Raw genomic sequence first — 19,457 nt, 5'->3', positions numbered from 1 at the left:
CTTTTCGATCGTTTAATCGCGCTCCCCTCTGCCCCCTCCAGCCCGGACCCGTATCGATCGTCGGCACTTCTCGTTACCGAGATCCTCAGACTATGCGCTCAGTCACCCCCTCGGCCAACCCATTCTCCGCCCCGTCGATTGCACCGTGCACTTCCTCTGAAATGAATCATCGGCTTCCGGTCGTCGTCGTCGTCGTCGTCGTCGTTGCCGCTTGTCGAAGTCGCTCGATTCTTCTTTCTCGCGGATTAATTCGCAGCCGCCAGGAAAGTGCGGTCCTAGCAAGTCTCGCAGTCATAATGTGGCCGTAATTCAGCGATCGATTCTGCATAGGGGTGCTCTTTAGTCCTTACCGCCCCTCCGCAAGCCTTCACGGTCCCACCGAACATCTTGAAACTTTTTTCTTCCCTCTTCTTCTTTACTCCTACTTCTACTTTCCCGCGAAAGTTTAATTAAAAACTCGCTCTGATAATTCTCGTTTATTAAACTTGCTATTTTCCGCGTCGTTTCTAATCGATTCTGTTTGGCCGTCAATTGTAAACATTTACGATTAGATTCCTCGCAGCGAGTCCTTGCGCTATTTGCGTTCGTAGCTTGTTCAGCTTGTCCCAATGGTGAATTTAATTTCTCTTTCTCGCTCTCTCCCGACTCCTCTGGTTCTCTCGATTTTCCCGCTCTCTTTACTTCCTCTCGATCTCGCGCGATTCTTTATCGAGACGGCAATTATATACCGCGTACGTTTACAGTCGTACAATTATCCGTCGTAAAATAGTACAATAGTCCGCGTGTATCGGAAACTCTTCTATCCGTGCGTTTGTGGTGGCTCCGTTGAATCGCCCGGCGAAAAAGCTCGGTCGCTTAAAGGTATTAGCCGGTTAACGAGTTTCTGTAATCCGCCGATGGTCCACTGTCTTGAATTAGCGACGTCGCTTGCGTGCATTGCTAATGAAGATACCGAGGTCCGCGCGTCGCAAATTGCCTCGGCGTTTTTATTAAATTATCCCGATCCGCGAGGCATTATAAAAACGCGCTATAAAGAGCGCTCTTTCATCCGCGGTGTTCCCCCCGGCGAAGTTTCGCCGGGAACGGTTATATACGTTGTTACGTAATTGTAATACGTATACGTAATGAAATGAGCTCGGCGGATCTATAAATCGCCCGACCTGAGAGCAATTAATTTCCTCGAAAACTTCCGGCGCGCGGAGGTTACTCCACCTCTACATGTCTATTTTCCCCAAAAGAACGACAGATAAAAGATTGCTCGTTAGGGGCTCATGTGGCCGTACGATGTTTCAAGATGAGCCCACAATCCACCGCCTCCGTCTGAAGGACGTGCCGCAATTTGCGGAACGAAATAAAAAAAGAGCAGCGTTTTCCCTCGCTCGTGATCTACTCGATCCGAGAATATCTCCGCACGTCTCCTTGCTACGAAGGTGAAATTCTCGCGCGGTAGACGGCCGCTTTGAAACGGACAAGTGCTTAACTTCGGGTTCCTCCGGGGATGCAATGAGAGTTCCGTTAGCTACGATAGGACGACATCTCGCGCGCGCGCGCGCGCATGCACGTGCGACTATATTAGTAATGAGCGGAGCCGTGTTCCCTGCGGAATGCGCAGTTTATCACCCGGTGGCAGACACAATAATACAATGGGAAATCCAGGCGAAGATTATTCGCGCGTAGACGAAGAGCGCGGGATACGCGCCCTCAGGACAAGAAGAATAATGAGTTTGCTGGCATGCGCGCGCGCGCATTCAGAAGCTCGTGGCTGTTGGGGTGAAACGCGACGTCTAGTGTACTATCAGCAGGAATTAGCGTCTTAGGTCATTGTCGGGTTAATATCTCATGTCGTATCGTCCTCGAATTATCGTTCTCCTTTCCATTCTCCGGTGTTACTAAATGTCCACGGACACGTTCGCGATTCAGCCGCCCTTCAGCCGCGAAAGCGGCAGCCGGCTGATGAAGTATTGTCGAGACGTGTGAAACGTTGATGGCTACGTTGCGATAACATTATCGTAATATTGCCACGCTATATCGTCACGCTAATAATCGCGGTGGAAAAGGCTCTTTTCAAGACTCCGAACGAGCGGTCTCCTTTCCGTACAAAGCGCGGGGAGAATGATTTTCGTGGGAGAATGCGTTTCCACGCGGCTCTCGCGGGACAGGCAGATAGTTATGAATTGTTCGTTTCCAATTAAAACAGGGTCGATTAAAGTTTTTAATTGGAATTTAATAGAGAGAGAGAGAGAGAGAGAGAGAGAGAGAGAGAGAGAGAGAGAGAGAAATATACTCAAGTAGGTATAAAAATAAATAAATGTAATAATACGTTGATGCGAAAATATTGCGAGAAACGAGAAAACGAGAGAGACCGAGAGAAAGAGGGAACCGATGAGATTGACTTTATTTTTCTTGGCAAAAAAGTGGCCGTGTGTGCGTCGTTCCTTGCCGAATATACCGGAGGGCTAAAGTCGCGCGGAATTTATAGCCGACCGACCGTGCGTCGTATACCCCGCAACTTCCGACACGCTTCGCGGCCCATGTCCATGAAGAGGCGCGCGCATACTAACTTTTCCGATACTCTGAGAAAGCAACCGAGCCGTCGCAAATCAGCTCAACGGCCTTTCGAACACACGCGAAAGCACCGTTGTCGCTGCCTTCCTCACGTACAACAAACCGCGCGAGGCATTTTTCGAATGCGCAACGAGCAGACTGACTGACAACTCTCTACCCCGCACACCCCTGTTTGCCGAACGATCCCGCAAATTTGGCCCCATCGGACGCACGAAGAATCCAAACGGCAAGTTCGCGCCGCGAATTTCTGCCAACTTTTCGGCGCTCAGCGGTGGATGCGTCGTCGGGATACCGTCTCGACTCACCGTCGAGGGTCACGGCGAGGCCACGGCGAGGCCACGGCGAGATTTCCGACGGCGAAGAGTTTCCGGAGCTCGCTGAAGAGGGACAGGGATTGGGGGGAGGGCAGGAACGGCTGCCGGTTACCGCCGCAATGGTTTTGCACCATCGGTCTACGTCCTACGATCTATTTCGTTGCTCTCGAAGAGATTGCCATTGCGTCCGCATTACTCCGGGGCTCTCTCGTGTTATCGGGGCCTTTGGCCCAGGGGGTATGTACCCTGGCCGTTTGCCGTGGCCCGTGCCTGTATGCTATGTGTGTGTGTGTGTGTGTGTGTGTGTGTATGCATGTGTACATTCGTCCATGTGCACGAATCAACGTGGTGGAGAGCCGAGGCTGTGTGCGAGCGAGCGCGTGTGCGACGGCGAGGGTGGGCAGGGGTGTGTCTGCGGGTGCATTACGCTGATTGCTGGTCGCGGCCTCTCCGGAGAACACAGAACGGCGAAGAGGACGGCGGAAGAGGGGTCGAGAGGCGGTGGGAGGAGAGGGAGACGGGGTGGCGGCTGAAGAGGGCAGACAGGGGCGAAGACGGCCGTGAAACGGCGAGGAGAAAGAAAAGGGAATAAGGACTCTTCCACCCTCGCCGGTAAATAAGCGAACGGCGCTCCCGGCGCGCACGGGTTTTAATCCTTTCAATGAACGACGTAGACTCTTCTCTCTCCCGCTCTCTCTTTTCCTTGCGCTCTCTCTCTCTCTCCCCCTCTCTCTCTCTCTCTCTCTCTCTCTCTCTCGCTCGCAGCGAGGTGAGCGCTTTTCTCCTCGCGAATGTTTTTTCTTCTGTCTCTCCTTTTCTCGTTTTCTCCTTTCTTTCAATTTCCTCGCGCTTCGCGACGAAGAACGTGGACCGTCGGCGAGGTTGACCAGCGACTCGATTCGTCGTTTACGCGATGTCTACACGTATTTACGAAGATTGAAGATCGATGGAGCAAGCGTGCGTTATTTGTCAAGCCCAGAATGGATGCTGAGGTTGTACATTACCTCAGGAAAGTTTAAATTTCTCGTGTGTTTTATCACTATCTGAGCTTAATAGCTCCGAGCCCGCTGATATCCTCACGCAAAATTACCGAAGCATATTATTTTGTTGTGTGTGTACATATGTGTGCGCGTGACTTATTGGGTTTTTATGGTTACGGGCGATTTGAGGCAGTCACCCTACGCATCCATCTTTGAGAAGAAATGGATCGGTGTGGAAATCATGCGTCCATTCTGGTGTCCAGTCGACAACGTTCATGATATCTCTGATTCGTGTTCAAGTGCGGAAACGTACTCGAAACACGCATGGTGTCCGGAAATGCCCGGGGGTAAAGGTCACACTCGTGCCGTGTCAAAGAAGAAAAAAAGACAACGTGTCAAGGTGACAAACTAACGCGCTCCAGCTCCTCACAGGCGCTCCGCGAAACACTAAATCACCCTCGGAATCAGACGTCGCGCACCTCGGGGGATTCCCGACGGCGCAGGCCATCTCAGGTGCTTCGACGCGTAAAACGGATGCGTCGCATCCGGCGCAATGTCGCAGAAAGTGCAAACAATGCCGTGCACAGGATGAACGTAAACGGAAATGACGTCAGTGGCTGCGGGGATCCAGGCAGCACGGGGTACACGGCGAAAACACAGCAGGACCCGGGGTGAGGGACAGGACGAGACGTTGGAGGCGTCGTAAGCAGGAGTAGCCGGGAGGATCTCGCGAGAGGAGAGAAAATTATCCCGCTCGTTATTTACATCTTTCATAAATATTCACTTTCGCGGGAGAAAGTCAAGCCGGAAGGAGCCTGCCGGGCGAGGGGTACGGGAACGCGGACCAACAAGTAGAGCGGCCGCGGGCTGAGCGGGGGCTGAGAGAGAAAAGCTAGGGAGAAGAGGATATTTGCTTGAGGAAGTAACGAGAAACCGCGCGGGGCATAAATCTCCGAGCTTTCGGAGGCGATCTCGTTTCAGGATCACCCACTGCGAAAAGCCTTCCTTGCGCTGTCTGAGATAGTAATGCGATATTCAAGTCCCAGGCCGTCCTGGTCCTCCGCCACCCATTTACTCCCCCTCCTTCCCGCCCACCCTGCCGCTATAGTCCTCTTCGCCAGCGCGAGACCCGGTCTGAAGAGCATCGAACGATATTTGCATTGTTGTTGCCGACAAGCGGGGATCCCGCCAAGATTCCGTGGAATATTTCGAAGGAGGATCTCTTGCTTTCTTTTTCTACTTCTCTCTCTTTCCCTCCTCATTTTTCTCCCTCGCTCGTCCGGGCAAGAGTGTTTACTCCTTTCAAGCGTTCCGCTGGCACTCGGAAAAAAATCTGAATCATTTAAGACGCTCGTGGTGGAACCGTAAGGCGCCCGACCTCAGTGCGACCCTGTGAACCGGGATATTTTCTGTGTCCCAACGTTCAACCTTAATATTACCCAGGCTAACTCGATAACGTCTGTTTGTCTTCGCGTTCCGTCCTCGCTCGTCCGCTTTATCAGCCGGCTCAGTATAGATTATCGTTCATTTCGACGCATTTACGACAGAGACAGCTTCATGCTACACGACATTGTCCACTCGCGGATTTTTCCGTTTGTCTGATAATTAATCGGAGAGAAGGAAAATTTTGTTTTGTACGAAGAAGGAAACCGTTCTAAGTCGGAATTAAATGTTCACTCTCGTGTGTGGTATCGAGTGGCGGTTTCGACATCGTTCCCGGAGGATTTTCACGCTCTCGAGTGAGGCTTCGCTCGAAGAAATTTAAAAAGAATGCGCATTAATATAAGAGAATACATATTGCGTAGATATACGTGGCTCGAGGGGGTGTGCGAATTCGCAGTACTTCGGCGGACGAGGGTAATTTAGCTCGGGTAATCTCAGCCACGGCAAGAAACAGCCGACAGGCGTGAAGGAGGACCGACAACACTGAATATCGAGAGCTCGCAAAACGACGCCGGGGCGAATTAGCATATTTCCAGACGCGCGGGCTTTATATTATGACGAATTTGCATATAACGGCGATGAACATTTTTTTTCTCCGCAGCGTTCATTAAGTATGCCGGAATAACAAATACCGCGCGCTACACCGGGGAAAATTCGTTCCTCCTCGCGCAAAATCCCGCCTTCTCGCGATGCTCGCGTCGCGCGCGGGGCTGCGACGCGGCAGCATTATTAACTTTGGACGCCCTATATTATTAACAACCACCGATTTATGCGTAATTAAAGGATCAACGCGGGAGAGAGAGAGAGAGAGAGAGAGAGAGAGAGAGAGAGAGAAAGAGAGAAGAAATCATCTCCACGCTTCTCCGGCGAGTGAGAAAATTACCGGCTTATTCCAAACTGTAGCGCAATACCTCATTTCGGCTTATTCGCGACGCGAGATTGAAAAATTACTGTACTCAACGGTACATAAATCTTAATGAAAAATCTGTTCCGCGCTCGAATATCGCAAGTAACGTCGCCGTTCCAAAGACGCGACCCGATAATGGAGATAGATCGGAAAGCAAACGGCAAAAAAGATGTATTTATGCTACTGTATGCACAAATCGCCATATGTCTTCTCTCGCCCTTTCGTTTCTTTCTCCACAATTCAACAGGCGACTTGCAGAGACGAGTCGTTGGCCGCCCCTCGTTGCAATTTCGCCAAATTCGCAAGTTTATCTTCCGGTTAGATCGTCGTGTTTCAATTTAATGCTGATACTTCCAAGACGTCTCAAACGGAACAAGGCAAAACGTACAAAAGCGTTGAGAGTTTTCCAAGAAAACCATTTAAATTCACATCAACGAATCAGTATCGCTGAGATAATGATGAAAAAATAAATCTTTTTATTTATAGTCAGTTGTATTATTTCTTCCGACAGATTGTCGCGTTTCGACTTATCGCTGATATTTCGCAAGACGCTCGGGGCGCAAGCGAACGGGGCGAAAAATAAATGCCGAGTAAACTTCGTAAAAAAACCAATTAAATTCTCACTCGTTCGTGAGAATTTAACTGGCATCGAGGAAATAACGATAAAGAAAAAAATAAGTAGTCTCAAGCGGAACTTAATTGTCCGTCGCACGGAAAATTACTTCGAACTCGCGACGCGATATCTCCCGCTGTCGATTATCTCTGTCGATACCGATGTAGAATTATCAATACCCCGTATAATCGAAATATATTGGTACGAGAGAAACGCGCCCGAGCCACTCGGGATGCCAGAGGGTGATGTATTAAGCGTACATTTTCCCTAATCCAGATGTCATTAAAACAGATTATCTACATGAATTAATATGCAAATTAGTTCACGCGTCGCCGGGACACGTATACGTACCTGCGCCCGCCGCCGCGCGCGCGCGCGCTTGTGTGTACATGTGCGTACGCGGCTGCGTGTGTGTAGAAGCCCGCGAAAGTTATAACGGCAGAATGTGTTACGCGTTATAATACGTTTTACGTGTTCCGCCAGGCACTCGTGCATCGCACAGCTTCATATCCTAATTAAAAAAATTAAACAAGCGTCTGGCGCCCTGTAAACGCGTGATATCAGCGCGATATTACGTAACCGTAGGGCACAATTACGTGATGTCTTCGTAGGTGCGAAACATTAAGAAGAAGCCGCACGACCATGTGCAATCTCACAGGTTCGTTTTCTCGCAGCCACCGCCGTGCCCATGTACGCGTGTGTGTATATGTGCATACGTGCGCGCGCGCGCGTGTGTGTTCTTGTGTAACAAAGCGCGTCGTAGAATTTCATTTCAAAGCGCAATCAAGAACAAAGCTAAATTCCGTCGTAAAATAATTCCCGGAGGAGAACGGCGCGACGACCGACCCCGGCGGGAAAAGCGACAGAGAGAGAGAGAGAGAGAGAGAGAGAGAGAGAGAGAGAGAGAGAGAGAGAGAGAGAGGGGAGTACAGGGGTGAGGTAGGCGGCAGGGGGGAGGGCTCTCCTTCGGTATATCATTGCCGATATTTTCTCTAATCCAGATGTCACCGGTGCCGGCTTACCTTCGTAAATATGCAAATTAATGTACGCGCGACGCGACCGCGCGCGGCTGTTGCTTGTGCGCGTAAGTGTGCGCACGATACACATTCGCCCGGCATATTGCGCCCGGTACGGCAACGCGGCCTCTTCAAGAGTATTTAGCCCATGAGACTTTCGACGACGGACGGCCACAATGGGCTGCGCACACAGCCCGCCGAAAGATGCGGAATGATAAATTCCCAAAGCCACGAGAGAGCGGCCACTCGAGCGCCCCTTATCCGTCCACTTCGCCGCGGGTTGCACCCTGCGCTCAATGTAGTCGTCGTCCCCCTTTTGTTTGGCCCTCGAGCTCTCGTGAAAACCGACGACGAGAACGTGGACGAGCGAGCCCTCTCCCCCGCCCCCGTCCTCTTGTCCCCTGCCGCTCGCTCTTTGTCTTTCTCTCTCTCTTCTCTCTCTCTCTCTCTCTCTCTCTCTCTCTCTCTCTCTCTCTCAACGCTCTTTGCGCGGCGGTTTCATTATTAACACGCGGACACCGCGAGGCTACCCGCCACTCCTGGTTTTCCTCCTCCTCCTCCTCCTCCTCCTCCTCCTCCTCCCCCTCCCGCTGGCTTTCAAGAGGGACAATCGGCGACTTTTCCGAGGCTGACAATCGGCGTCCGTGATTATTCGCGCCGCGTTTAACCCTTTGTAGTGCGGTCGCGTGCTTACCGGCGGTGGCCGGCGGAAAGTACCGTCGATTTAACCGCGCTAACTCGTTTGCGCCTCCATTGAGCGTGAACGCCCGCGTAGCTAATTTAATTATGTTTAATTGCCGGCACTTTTAATCTCGCCGAGTCGCGAGTCGATGTCCTCGAGTCCCGTTAGAGCGCATTAGCTCTTTCACCCGTCGCAACGCACCCCCGCCGTCGCCGCCTCCACGTGACCCACCCACCCTCCTGTCTTCGGTTGGAACATTGTCGTTTAATTCAGCGGTGCGCTCGGGTTTGGAGCGCGGGGACCTTTTTGCCGCGAGTTCTCTCGGAGACTTTGATATTTCGCGTGCCGCGCCGGCGAGAGGGTGGACGGGCTTAAACGGCATGAATCTCGCGAACTACAAAAGAGCGCGAACGATTTTTCCCGCGACTGGGGTGCATTCACTTTCGCAAATGCTCTGTCGTGCCTGCTCCCTTCCGCCTTGCCCGCGCGGTCCGCTCGTAATTATTTACGTCGATTTTTCCGCGACAATTGCGCGGAGCGCGCTCGTGCGTAAACCCGCACTCTGCGCGCGAATTTAATCGCTATTAATACGTATTGTTTCGTCATTACCATCGGCGGGTTTTTTGTCCCGCGACTAATTGCATCACACGCGAGAACGATTCTGCGGGCGGGTGTTTTCTGTAATAATTACAAAAGCGATATGCATTTACTTCCGTGAGTATTATCTACGGTCCGGTGGCCGTTGCAACAAACATACGCGATAAACAGCGGCCGCGATAGCGGCCAGGTGTGAAACTGCAACGCCAATCGAGATCGGCTGAGACCAGATGAAAATTGCGCCTTTCGATCGCTGCCATTCTCAAACAGAGCTCTGCGCGTTCTTTTCATTTATTTCTTTTGTTTTTGCCTCTCGTAATCAAAACGCGGTTAATAATAGTCACGGGGGAATTTGTTGAGCAATTACCGTCAAATGAAAATAATCAGCCGACTTCCCGAGACAAGCAAAGCGTATTCATGACATGAAAACTCTATGATTATTCTATTCAAAGGAGGGAAAAAGGGGATTCGTGATAAGAAACATCAGTGAAAATTTATTGGAATCTATAGAATAAAATATTGCCAATGCCGCTCTTCTTCTTCTCCCTCTCTCCCTCTCTCTCTCTCTCTCTCTCTCTCTCCCTCTCTCCCTCTCCCTCTCTCCCTCTCCCTCTCCCTCTCCCTCTTCCTGGTTGGAGAGAACATGTCCGCTGGAAAATCTCTGTGATTTGTTATTCAGTCCTCAGCGTCAATTTAATGCCTGTCGTGCTTCCGACCGTTCCTCAGGATAAAATACAAATTAAATGGTCGTCATTGTGGTGCGATGGATGACGCCTAATTGCGAAGAACTGCGGCGCAACTGAATACTCCAATCGAAGGGAGCTTGTTACAACTCGCGTGTCGTCTTCACGAGCTACGTCGCGGATTTTCCCACCTTACTGTTTTGGCTACTATTCTCCGTCGTGTGCGACTGCTTTCTCTTCTTCTTCTTCTTCTTCTTCTTCTTCTTCTGTCCTCTCTTTTTTCGCGGCTCGCCGCGGTCTTTCATCCGCCAGCGGCGCGAATTTCGTTTCCTTTTTCCTTCGAGGCGTCGTAACGACTTCAATTTAGAGCACACTTCGCAGTCTGTCCACGGCGGTGTGCCGTTGTCCCTTCGAAACTCGTCTGTCGGGCTTTTCTCTCTTTTTCTTCCTTCTTTCTTTCCTTCCTTCCTTCCTTCCTTCCTTCCTTCCTTTCTTCCTTTCTCTCCTACCTTTACCGACTTTATACGCTGCATAAACGTCGCGCTAGCTCATTCGAAACTTATGACCGTTTTCGCGAGGAAGACGTGAAAGAAGGGTGGCTAAGAAAGCGAGCGAGAGAGAGAGAGAGAGAGAGAAAAAGAGGGGGGGAGGTAAAGAAAGAGGAGGGAAAAACCACCGGAAGAAAGCCATGAAAGCTGCGTTTAGCTTTAGACTTACCGTAATAAGATCACGCTACGTTAAATCTTGGCGCGAGGCGAACGGACTACTACTTCGTACTCGGTTGCACTTCTCGCGGCAGAAACTCTTAACTTGGATGAGATTAACGTCCACCGACAAGGCGCCGACACCCGCATGCGTAAGGGATGTACGTGACACGCTGGATGTGCGAGTCGTTCGCTGGCTGAAGGGAGCTTTGCAGGGAAGATTGACGAGATTTCACGGCGCAGCCGGCCGATTAACGTTGAGACGCGCTAACGCTTTAATAAGGTTATCGCTTGTTTAAACTATCACACCTGATTCGCCGAGGACATACTGCGATCTCCTGGAATGGACGCTCGCGTTGTGAGATACTAATCCGTCAGAAAACCTCACGAAGCAGCGATCAAAGGAGGAGGACAGGGGAGGGGGGAGGAAGTATACTGAAGATATTATATGTGCACTTCCCGCTTTCGTTCGCACATCTCGCAAAAATTGTACCAAACTTTGTCCAAACGTCGAGTCTCGCTGAAGAGAGCAGCCTCTCTCTCTCTCTCTCTCCCTTTCCTTCCATCTCTCTCTCCTCCTCCCTCTCCCTCTGTCTCTCATACCCCCTCAGCAAATTCCTCCTTTGCATATATTCTCCTCGGTTTACAAATAGCGAAATAAAAAGCGAGAGACAGTCCAATTTTTAGGATTCGACTTTATCCCGGCGCGCGCGATTAGAGTCGGGAAAACATCGCGCGGCGATACCGGAGCTCCCGAGGCTTTGCATAAAATGCCGCGAGCATGCCAATCAAGGCCCGATCCCTCCTACCCCCTTGCGTTTTTTCCTCTCGAGTAGTAGTAACTAGACGCGCTCACACCCGCGTGCGCGCGGGGCCCTGCCACCGGTGGCTTCCTCCCCGGCAGCGGGGGATGATGCTGCACGCATCATCCCCTGTTTCCACGGCTTCCGGGCCGTCTCATCTTCAATCAGGCGCCAGACGGACAAATATATATATATATATACAAATACACACACACACACACACACACACACACACACACACACACACACACATATATATCCAGCGAGTTCGACGTACGTGGCGCGCATCGGAAAGATTCATCCACGTTCACGATACCTACAAATAGAAACGATGCGGCAGAGAGGGGAGGGTATATCGATACAAGTCGATGGCTGCACCCTCGGCCCCGGAAGGAAGGAAATGTATCGCGGATTTACGCGACCGCTAACGTGGATACATCGCGACCCGTACAGCGTGTTATTCTCTATTACGGCCGTCTATAGACCGTGCCGTATCGCGCGGCGCTGGTACGTACGTGTTCGCGTACAAATCGCCGCCGTAATAATTCAGGTCGCCCGATGCAGCGTGCCGGGCGATGTGACCACAGCCGACCGAGGAGAGACTCGACGCAAACGCAAGCAAGCCGTTCATTCGTTCACTCGTTCGTTCGTCGTGAAGGTCGACAGCCGTTTAGTCGGCGGCGGTTCCGTTGAAATGTTAACCCAACCGCACGCGCGAGAGTACGCGACGTACGAACTCTCTCGTCGTCGGCGTACTCTCTCGCGTTCTCGCGAGGGCCGCCGCGGTGAAATATCGCCGAGCGCTATCGCGCGCGCGCGTTCGCGAATTTATCATGCGAGAAAACGCGTTGCCGCCAAATTCCGGCTGATCAAGCGAACGAAGGGCCGCGCGCGTAAATCGTCCCCTTTGTGACTTTATGGGGCCGCGACGTCGCAATAAACTATGTATCCCTATAAATCGCAATGGCGGAGGGAGGCTACGAATTAACGATATACGCCGAGTTTAACGGTCTCCGCCCTTCTCTCTCCCGCTCTCTCTCTCTCTCTCTCTCTCTCCCCCCCTCTCCCCGCCGCCGATCTATCTATCTTACCTTCCGTACGGCGCGTCGTTCTCTTCCGCGAATAGCTTCGCGCGCGAAGATCGAACGGAACCGGAGCTTGCGGGCGTAATATACGTCTTGGCGCGAGCATAAGTAAACTTTAGGCGGCGCGCGAGCGCGAGAAGGAAAATTCAGAGTATTCCGTTACTCTTAAGTGAATAATTCGCGCTAATCCTCTCATCGCGATGCTATGTTCTCGGCGATACTTGTACTATTTGGACGTTAGCTACGGAAGCAGCGAGGAAACGCTTCTTCAATAGAAGGTATCGTATTAACCCAGTTTTGTTACAAGGGCTGCGTGCTTGACTGCTGCGCGTTTAAGTGGCGCGACTGAAATTCATCCTCCTCCTCCATGAGCGAGGCAATACGACAATTTGTTGATGGTGAAACTTGCGACTATCGTAGGACCGCGGGAGCGATGCTGACCGTGAGGAGTTCGATCGTCCGTGGAAATTCCAGTCAAGAGCGATCATTGACGTCAGCATTGAGGAATTATGGATTCTCTGACAAATTATGGATTCCATCATCCTCGTCTCCGACTTTCTCCAGAAGGGCTCTTCCTCGTAGTCCCTCGTTTGACGGGTTTAACGGAGAGCGAGGTCCTCGATTTTTCGAGTCGTTTCCACGAGTCGACTCTATTTATAAAACTTGTAGATTACGTCCTTGCTCGACTGTTTTTCAGTAGACGGTTCGATCGCACAAGTCTCTCGAAGTACTCTCCGCGCTTCCGTTTGCCAGAGCCGGTGCTGGCCACCCGCGCGAACCGACCGCGAGAGAAGAAATCGTTAAGCAAGAATAAACGACAATAACAATGGACAATAGGGTGGACGAAAATTATCTGCGCCACGCCGGTTTGAAACTTAGTCGGCGAACAATGTCGCGGAGTTCCGCGGAAGTTTCAGACGCGCGGCTGGGTTTCCTCTTCTCTTTGGACCTCCCACGACGAGGCGAGCGAACGGACGAACGAGCGAACGTTTATCGTCGAGCGTCCTGTAACGTCCACTTCCGGCCAGGACAAACTTATCTGAAAGTTTACGCGCGCTCGTACGGCGAACAGGGAAAAGTCGATCGCCGCGGGCTTAGAGGAGCGGGAGCGATGAAATACCCTGAGTTACGATACAGCACACACACACACACACACACACACAACATGTGCGCGTGTGCAACCGAGTCGCGGCTCCTTCTGCCAGGCTCGGATGTTGTTCGTTGTGTTTTCAATTTTTCCATTTTCACAATCGCACCTAGCGCGAGCGCGTTAATTCGCCGCTCCTGTGCGTAGCGAGGTTCCGGTTGTTCCGCTGGAGAACAGCCTTTCGCGTTGCAATCCACGCAAAAATATACGCGCGGCCGCTGCCTCCTATATCGATTCGAGCTCATTCCATTTTCACGACTCGCTCACGAACGCTGCGGATTCGTATGCGAATGACGAGACAAGGGAGAGTTGCAATTTCACGCGAGCGCAGGAACGCGGCGGCACGTAAGATCGTTTCTCGCGCGCCTCGCTATTTCCTGTGAAGTATAAACGGCGAGCTAAATTTTCGGCCGCTCTGTTAGCTGCTCTCGTGAACTCGGGCCGCGCTGTTTTTCGTCCTCGACTGCTAACGAGAACGCGAACTCGACGAGCTCTCTGCGGTTATTGCGATCTTTTGATAAATAAGGATGCGGCAGCCGCGTCTCGCGGCGGCTGATAGATAACAATGGAGAACCGGTCTCCCTCATCGTGCAGCTTCCGGGTCAGTCGAGAAGTTCGCTTCGACTTTTTCAGCCAGTCTCCCGCTCTTCTGGTCTCTCGAGGCTCCTTCTTAAAGGACAATTCGACGCGTTGCGTTCGGAGTGCAAAGGGATTATCCCGTCGTCGAAGATGACTGATTATTGATTTATCGTCGAGGACGGCGAAGTGAAACGGATTTTTCGACCGGCTCGATATGTTTCTCGCGTCGCCCTGCTCGAAAAGCACCGAACCTCTTCCGAATAAGTAGCAACCGTTTACCTTTTGATCCTTCTGCCAAATGCATTGTCCCCTCTTCCCAAGGACTCGACACACCAGCTTCGCGTCTTGGCCGGGATTGACCTCGGTGTACTGCGGCTCGTCCTCGAACTGCTGGATGCCGCGGCAAACTGCAAGCAATAATACAGGGGCGAATGAAACTCCATATGCGCGCGTCGCGTCGTTAGAGAGATGCGTAATTCGCGGACGGTTGTTAAAAATACACGCGCGACTGCGACGCGCTGCGTGCGAGCCTACGCTTTGTTTTTCATTCCGCCCGCGCCACCGCTCCATTGATCAATGGAAGGAGAAACGTTGTTCTCCGTGCGAAAAGGAAAAAAAGCGGAAGGGGGTAGCGAGGAGTAAAAGGAAAGAAGGGGAAAGCGGCAGGGGAGAATTTCGTTTCTCCGGCCGATCCGGGGGTGCAGATAGAGAGGCAAAGAGGGTGGGGTGGGATATAGGGATGGTTTAGCTAGGCGTTAAAGACTGGCTGCAACCTCGTTAAAGTTGTTATTTAATTCGCAACTTCGTAAACTCATTTAACTCGGCCTGCTCTAAGCTACGATCTTCAGTTTTCACCTTTTAAGTTTGCCGATAAATTGTATTTAGCGCTAATCGAATGACGGCAGACGCGACGGCGACGACTCCGATGCGACGATGCACGCGAACTTGTGTATATTCGCTGGCATTAATCGCGTCTCGTTAGCCGACGTTAATTATTTCTTCGTTGCTCCGGTAGTGTTTTACGGATGAGAGAAAATAAATCGGATTTCAGTGTGTCTATATGCGACAAATCGCATACAGACACACTGAAATTTCATGCAACTAGGAAATAATCTCGAAGCCCGCGATGGGTAAATTATAATCCCATCGATACCTGCCGTCGAAAAATTTTAGCTGAGACATAATTTAAAAAAGATGGAAAGTTTATATATAATGAATGGAACACTCGCAGCTACGTAGTCCTGAAAATTCACACGAATTTACATCTGGCGCATTCATTTATTTATTTCGCGTATACATAACTAATTTCTCCTCTTCATGAATATAAATTTTAAAAAGAGAAAGGGAGAACGAGAGAGAAAGAGAGGGAGGAGGGGGAGGGAGAAAAGTATTTATAAAATGTTGGGAAGAAAAAATTGTTTAAGAATTTTATGTTTCACGCAAAACTGTCGTAGAAAGAACGCAGCGTAATTATAAACCGGAATGAAGTTAATATATATGGGAAGATTAAACTGCTGAAAAGAACACTAACGCGGAGAATTAGCCATAAATACGTCAATTTTGTACCGGTTGGGGAAAATGTGATACACGAACGTGTTGTCGCTTTGCGCGGCTTCCGGTGAAAATTTCAGGATCGCAACGTACGCTTTTTGTCGGATTGCAGCGTTAAAAATTCAATTTTTCACCGGCGCAGAGATGATTAATAAAACGCGCTGCCGCGTCGCGCGTGGCTCGCAGAAATAACTTTGCAAAATTAACAGCGCGCGCATGCAACTCGCGGTTCGACGAGCACTGCGGCAGTATTTACAAACGCGAAAGAAAAACTGCCTTTCGCGTTTAATAATGTCGTTGCGCTTCGTGACATTTTCATGCCTTGTATGATAAATCCGGCAAAGCTAAAGTACGATTGTAAGAAACATCGCGGCGCGTATACGTGTACGTAAATTACCACTCTTGTCTGTCGAGATTTATTTGTCGACGTTAATTCACGAGGTGTTGGCACTACCTCGGAATCAGATCGCGCAGAGACATTTATTTACGGCTTCTATAAATTCATCTATCCTTGTCACAAAATTCGACAAACTCAAAGGCGAAAAGAGCAGACTAAAAAAGCTCGCCGATGCATGACAGTAAAACATTTTTATGAAGAAACATATTTCAGGATATGTCGATATCGTTTCTTATTGGTAAAGATGTCTCTCTCTCTCTCTCTCTCTCTCTCTCTCTCTCTCTCTCTTTCTTCAGCTTGTCCTATCAAATGAAATTTGCTCTACTGCCAACGAGAGGTACGTCTCACCACCGTCGTGAAATGAGACGTAAATCTATTGACGGGATTATCACTTCAGAATAACGCGCTACATCGGGCTGCTACATAGTTATCAAAGTTCGACGCTACCTGCGAATACTCCGCGATTCATTATAATATCTCACCTCAACGATTAAGCCGAAATGGCGGCTCCCGATCGCGCGGAGTTTAATTACGAGCGCGTCGTGTAATCGTCGCGTGGCGGCAGCGGCGGCGGCGGCGGCGGCGACGACGACGACGACGACGACGACGACGACGTCCTTGTCGTAGTCATCAGACGTTACCGGCGCGCCGGCGAGGCTGACAGAAGCTGGCGACGTGGCTCGAGAAAATGACGGCGAATAAGGCAAAACTCAAGGACCTCCGCAACAGGTTCCGTAAAGTAAATTCGAGGCTTGGCGCTTCGCGCGCGCGCGCGCCCGTCCCCCGCCCGCCCGCCCGCTCGCACACGCTCCGGTCGTTAATTGTGTTTGTACGTCGGAGGCGACGAGCTGTACTTCGCGCGAGCGCGTAAGCGCCCGCGCGCCGTGCAAATACACTTGGACCGAAATTGCAGCGCTTTCTATCTGCAATAATAATTACGACTGCAGTCTCGAGCGAAGTCAAACAGATACGGACAAATTACCGCGCGGCGTCGCGGAGGGGATGTCGGCGGAAGCGAATTGAAATCGTTCTTGCTCGTCTTCGCGTGGGCGTGACTCGGTGAGTACCGTTTTTCCGTCCGTGTGCAAAGCGCATAGCGATTATAGATAAGTCTATTGAGAGCGACTGATTAGAGCGTTTAGCGATTTAATTAACTTGGGACTTGTTTTCTTGGTCGATCAAACGATCAATTAGAGCGATGGGTCGTTTTCATTTCCAAAGCATGTCGTCCTGTAGAAGCGCTCGACGAAGCAAAAGCAGAGTGCAGAGAGCAGAGAGACACAAAAAATTAATGCAAATCTTAGCAGTAACACGCGGCATCTGGTCGCAGCTAGAAGGAAGCGAGGATCGGCGTTGTAAAGTTGTTCGTTCGGAAGCTGCGCGAGAAATTCGTAAGAGCACTTTTCGCGATCTCTAATGACGCGTGGTTTCATTGATTCCCTATTTGATGCGTTCAATTTCTAAAGAGAGACAAAGGGGAAGGACAAAGAGAGAGGGAGAAATAGCAGAAAAGGGGGTAGAAAGTGTAATGTAGAACGGACATATTTTCGCTGACGTAAAAAAAAAAAACGATAGAGATACGCTGTGGAAAGATGTATCATAAATTCTTGCAGTATGTCAGGTATAATGTACTGCAACTCTGAACGCGGGTAACTAACTTCGCTCGCGTTGCAGAATACATCTCATTTTTGCGGAAATAGAGTGCCCGCGCGCGCACGGTCTAATAAATTCATTTTTCAAAAATTAAGGTAGCCCGTAGGTATGTAGATAGGTAGGTAGGGAGTTGGGTGAGAACAAATGTAATACGACGTTAAGAAACAAAGCGATAAAACACATTTTCGGTGTGTATGTACAGATGTGTACGTACGTGATCTTTCGACGTTGCAGCACTCTCTTAATGAATGACTGACTAACCGCGAGGAAACTTGTGTCTCGTTAGCAGGCGACGTATCGAATTTAAAAAAAAAACAAAAAAAAATATTTTCCACAACGATCACGAGAAAACTTGCATCTCGTTAGCAGGCGACGTATTGAACTTAACGAAAAAAAAAAAGAAAAAAAAACAAAAAAATATTTTCTACAACGATCGCTAGAAAACTTGTGTCTCGTTAGCAGACGACGCATCGAACTTAAAAAAGAAAACAAAATTATTCTCCGCAACGATCGCGATCGAATTAAATAGTAAATCGAGTCATTCATTTTTGCTGAAATATTTGCCTTTCAGAAAAAAGATAAATAACAGCTCGCAGGAGAGTCTAAATAAAACGCTGAAAATAGCGAATTAACAAGGCGTGTTAATTTTCAATGTAACCAAAATATCCTCGGACGCGGCATTTCCTTCTATTGTGTATGCATTACCCCGTGTGATGATGATGATGACGATATTATTTATTAAAATTCGCACGATACATCTCGAGGATTTTCCACACCGCTCGCTCGCTCTCGCTTTGCCGTATGCGCAAAATATTTCTCGCTGATGTCGAATAACAGCAGGAAGGAGAACAGATCGCTCTCTAATTCAGCGGACTCTCGGAGCGGACTTGGCACGAACGGCTCCGCCACACTCGATTCGTTAACTTTGTTTGCAATTCCATGCCAGGGCGATGTGAATGTCGTCCCGCGACCCCGATCGCCCGATCTTCAAACGTATCTCCCCGCCGAGAAGGGAGGGGGGTGAAAAAAAGTTTCGGCGGCGCCGCAAATTTGCTTTGCGCGCACGACCGATATTCGCAAGCGCGAGGGAATGGGAGAAAAAGAGAGAAAGAGAGAAAGAGAGAGAGAGAGAGAGAGAGAGAGCTGCGGAATAACAGCAGTTTCGCCCGCCAGACGGACGCCGAAGGATCTAAAAACACACCGCTACTCTTTCCTGTCTGCGTCCTGCGCTCTGCGCGTTATTTATCTCAGCCTGCGCGACCCCACGCAAGATTCCATTAAATAAACGTAACTTAATAGACGGAATAAGTCTCGCGGATAATGCTCGCGGATAAATCACACGAGCGTGTGTTCCCCTCAACGGATCTCCTTCGCTCCTTCGAAGGTCGAATCGGGAAGCGGGCAGGAATGGGCGGTTCTCGAGGGAAACGCGGCGGGCGAGGTAAAATCACATTAATTCGCGCGCCCGACGAATTAAAATCATATCAATTAAGCGACCGCGCCCAACGTGTTACCGGCGATATTTTATTGCAACGCAGCACGTCCGTTCACGACGCGGAGTATCGCCGGCGCTTCGCGGCGGCATGGAAAATTAAACCAACGCGGGCAATCGGACGGGAGCGCGCGCGGAAATTCAATATTCGCTCGGTGTGTCCGCATTATTATCAGCCGCGTCGAAATTAAGCCGATAACGAGCGGCGGGAAGAAGCACGATTAACGAAGAACAGTGTATCACCGA

General features: G+C 50.4%; 2 protein-coding genes across 6 annotated transcripts in view; one reads left to right on the top strand and one right to left on the bottom strand.

The window, feature by feature from the left end:
* LOC105189402 (hemicentin-1) overlaps nucleotides 1-19,457 on the bottom strand; it is a 194,145-nt gene that overhangs the window by 34,701 nt on the left and 139,987 nt on the right. For all 4 annotated transcript variants that reach the window (XR_003113175.1, XR_003113173.1, XM_025300545.1 and 1 more), the window contains exon 2: nucleotides 14,398-14,525. Coding sequence is in view for 2 of the 4 variants with exons in the window: in XM_025300545.1 (XP_025156330.1) it covers nucleotides 14,398-14,525 (128 nt within the window). In the remaining 2 variants the exon portion in view is untranslated. The remainder of the gene's footprint in view (nucleotides 1-14,397; nucleotides 14,526-19,457) is intronic.
* LOC109504429 (uncharacterized) overlaps nucleotides 1-19,457 on the top strand; it is a 64,577-nt gene that overhangs the window by 36,486 nt on the left and 8,634 nt on the right. The gene's annotated exons all lie outside the window — the stretch shown is intronic.

The sequence above is a fragment of the Harpegnathos saltator genome, unplaced genomic scaffold (genome assembly GCF_003227715.2).
Source record: "Harpegnathos saltator strain DR-91 unplaced genomic scaffold, Hsal_v8.6 scaffold374, whole genome shotgun sequence".
NCBI lineage: Eukaryota > Metazoa > Arthropoda > Insecta > Hymenoptera > Formicidae > Harpegnathos > Harpegnathos saltator.
Note: the sequence above shows the minus strand (reverse complement) of the source record. Positions and strands in the feature narration are given on the sequence as shown.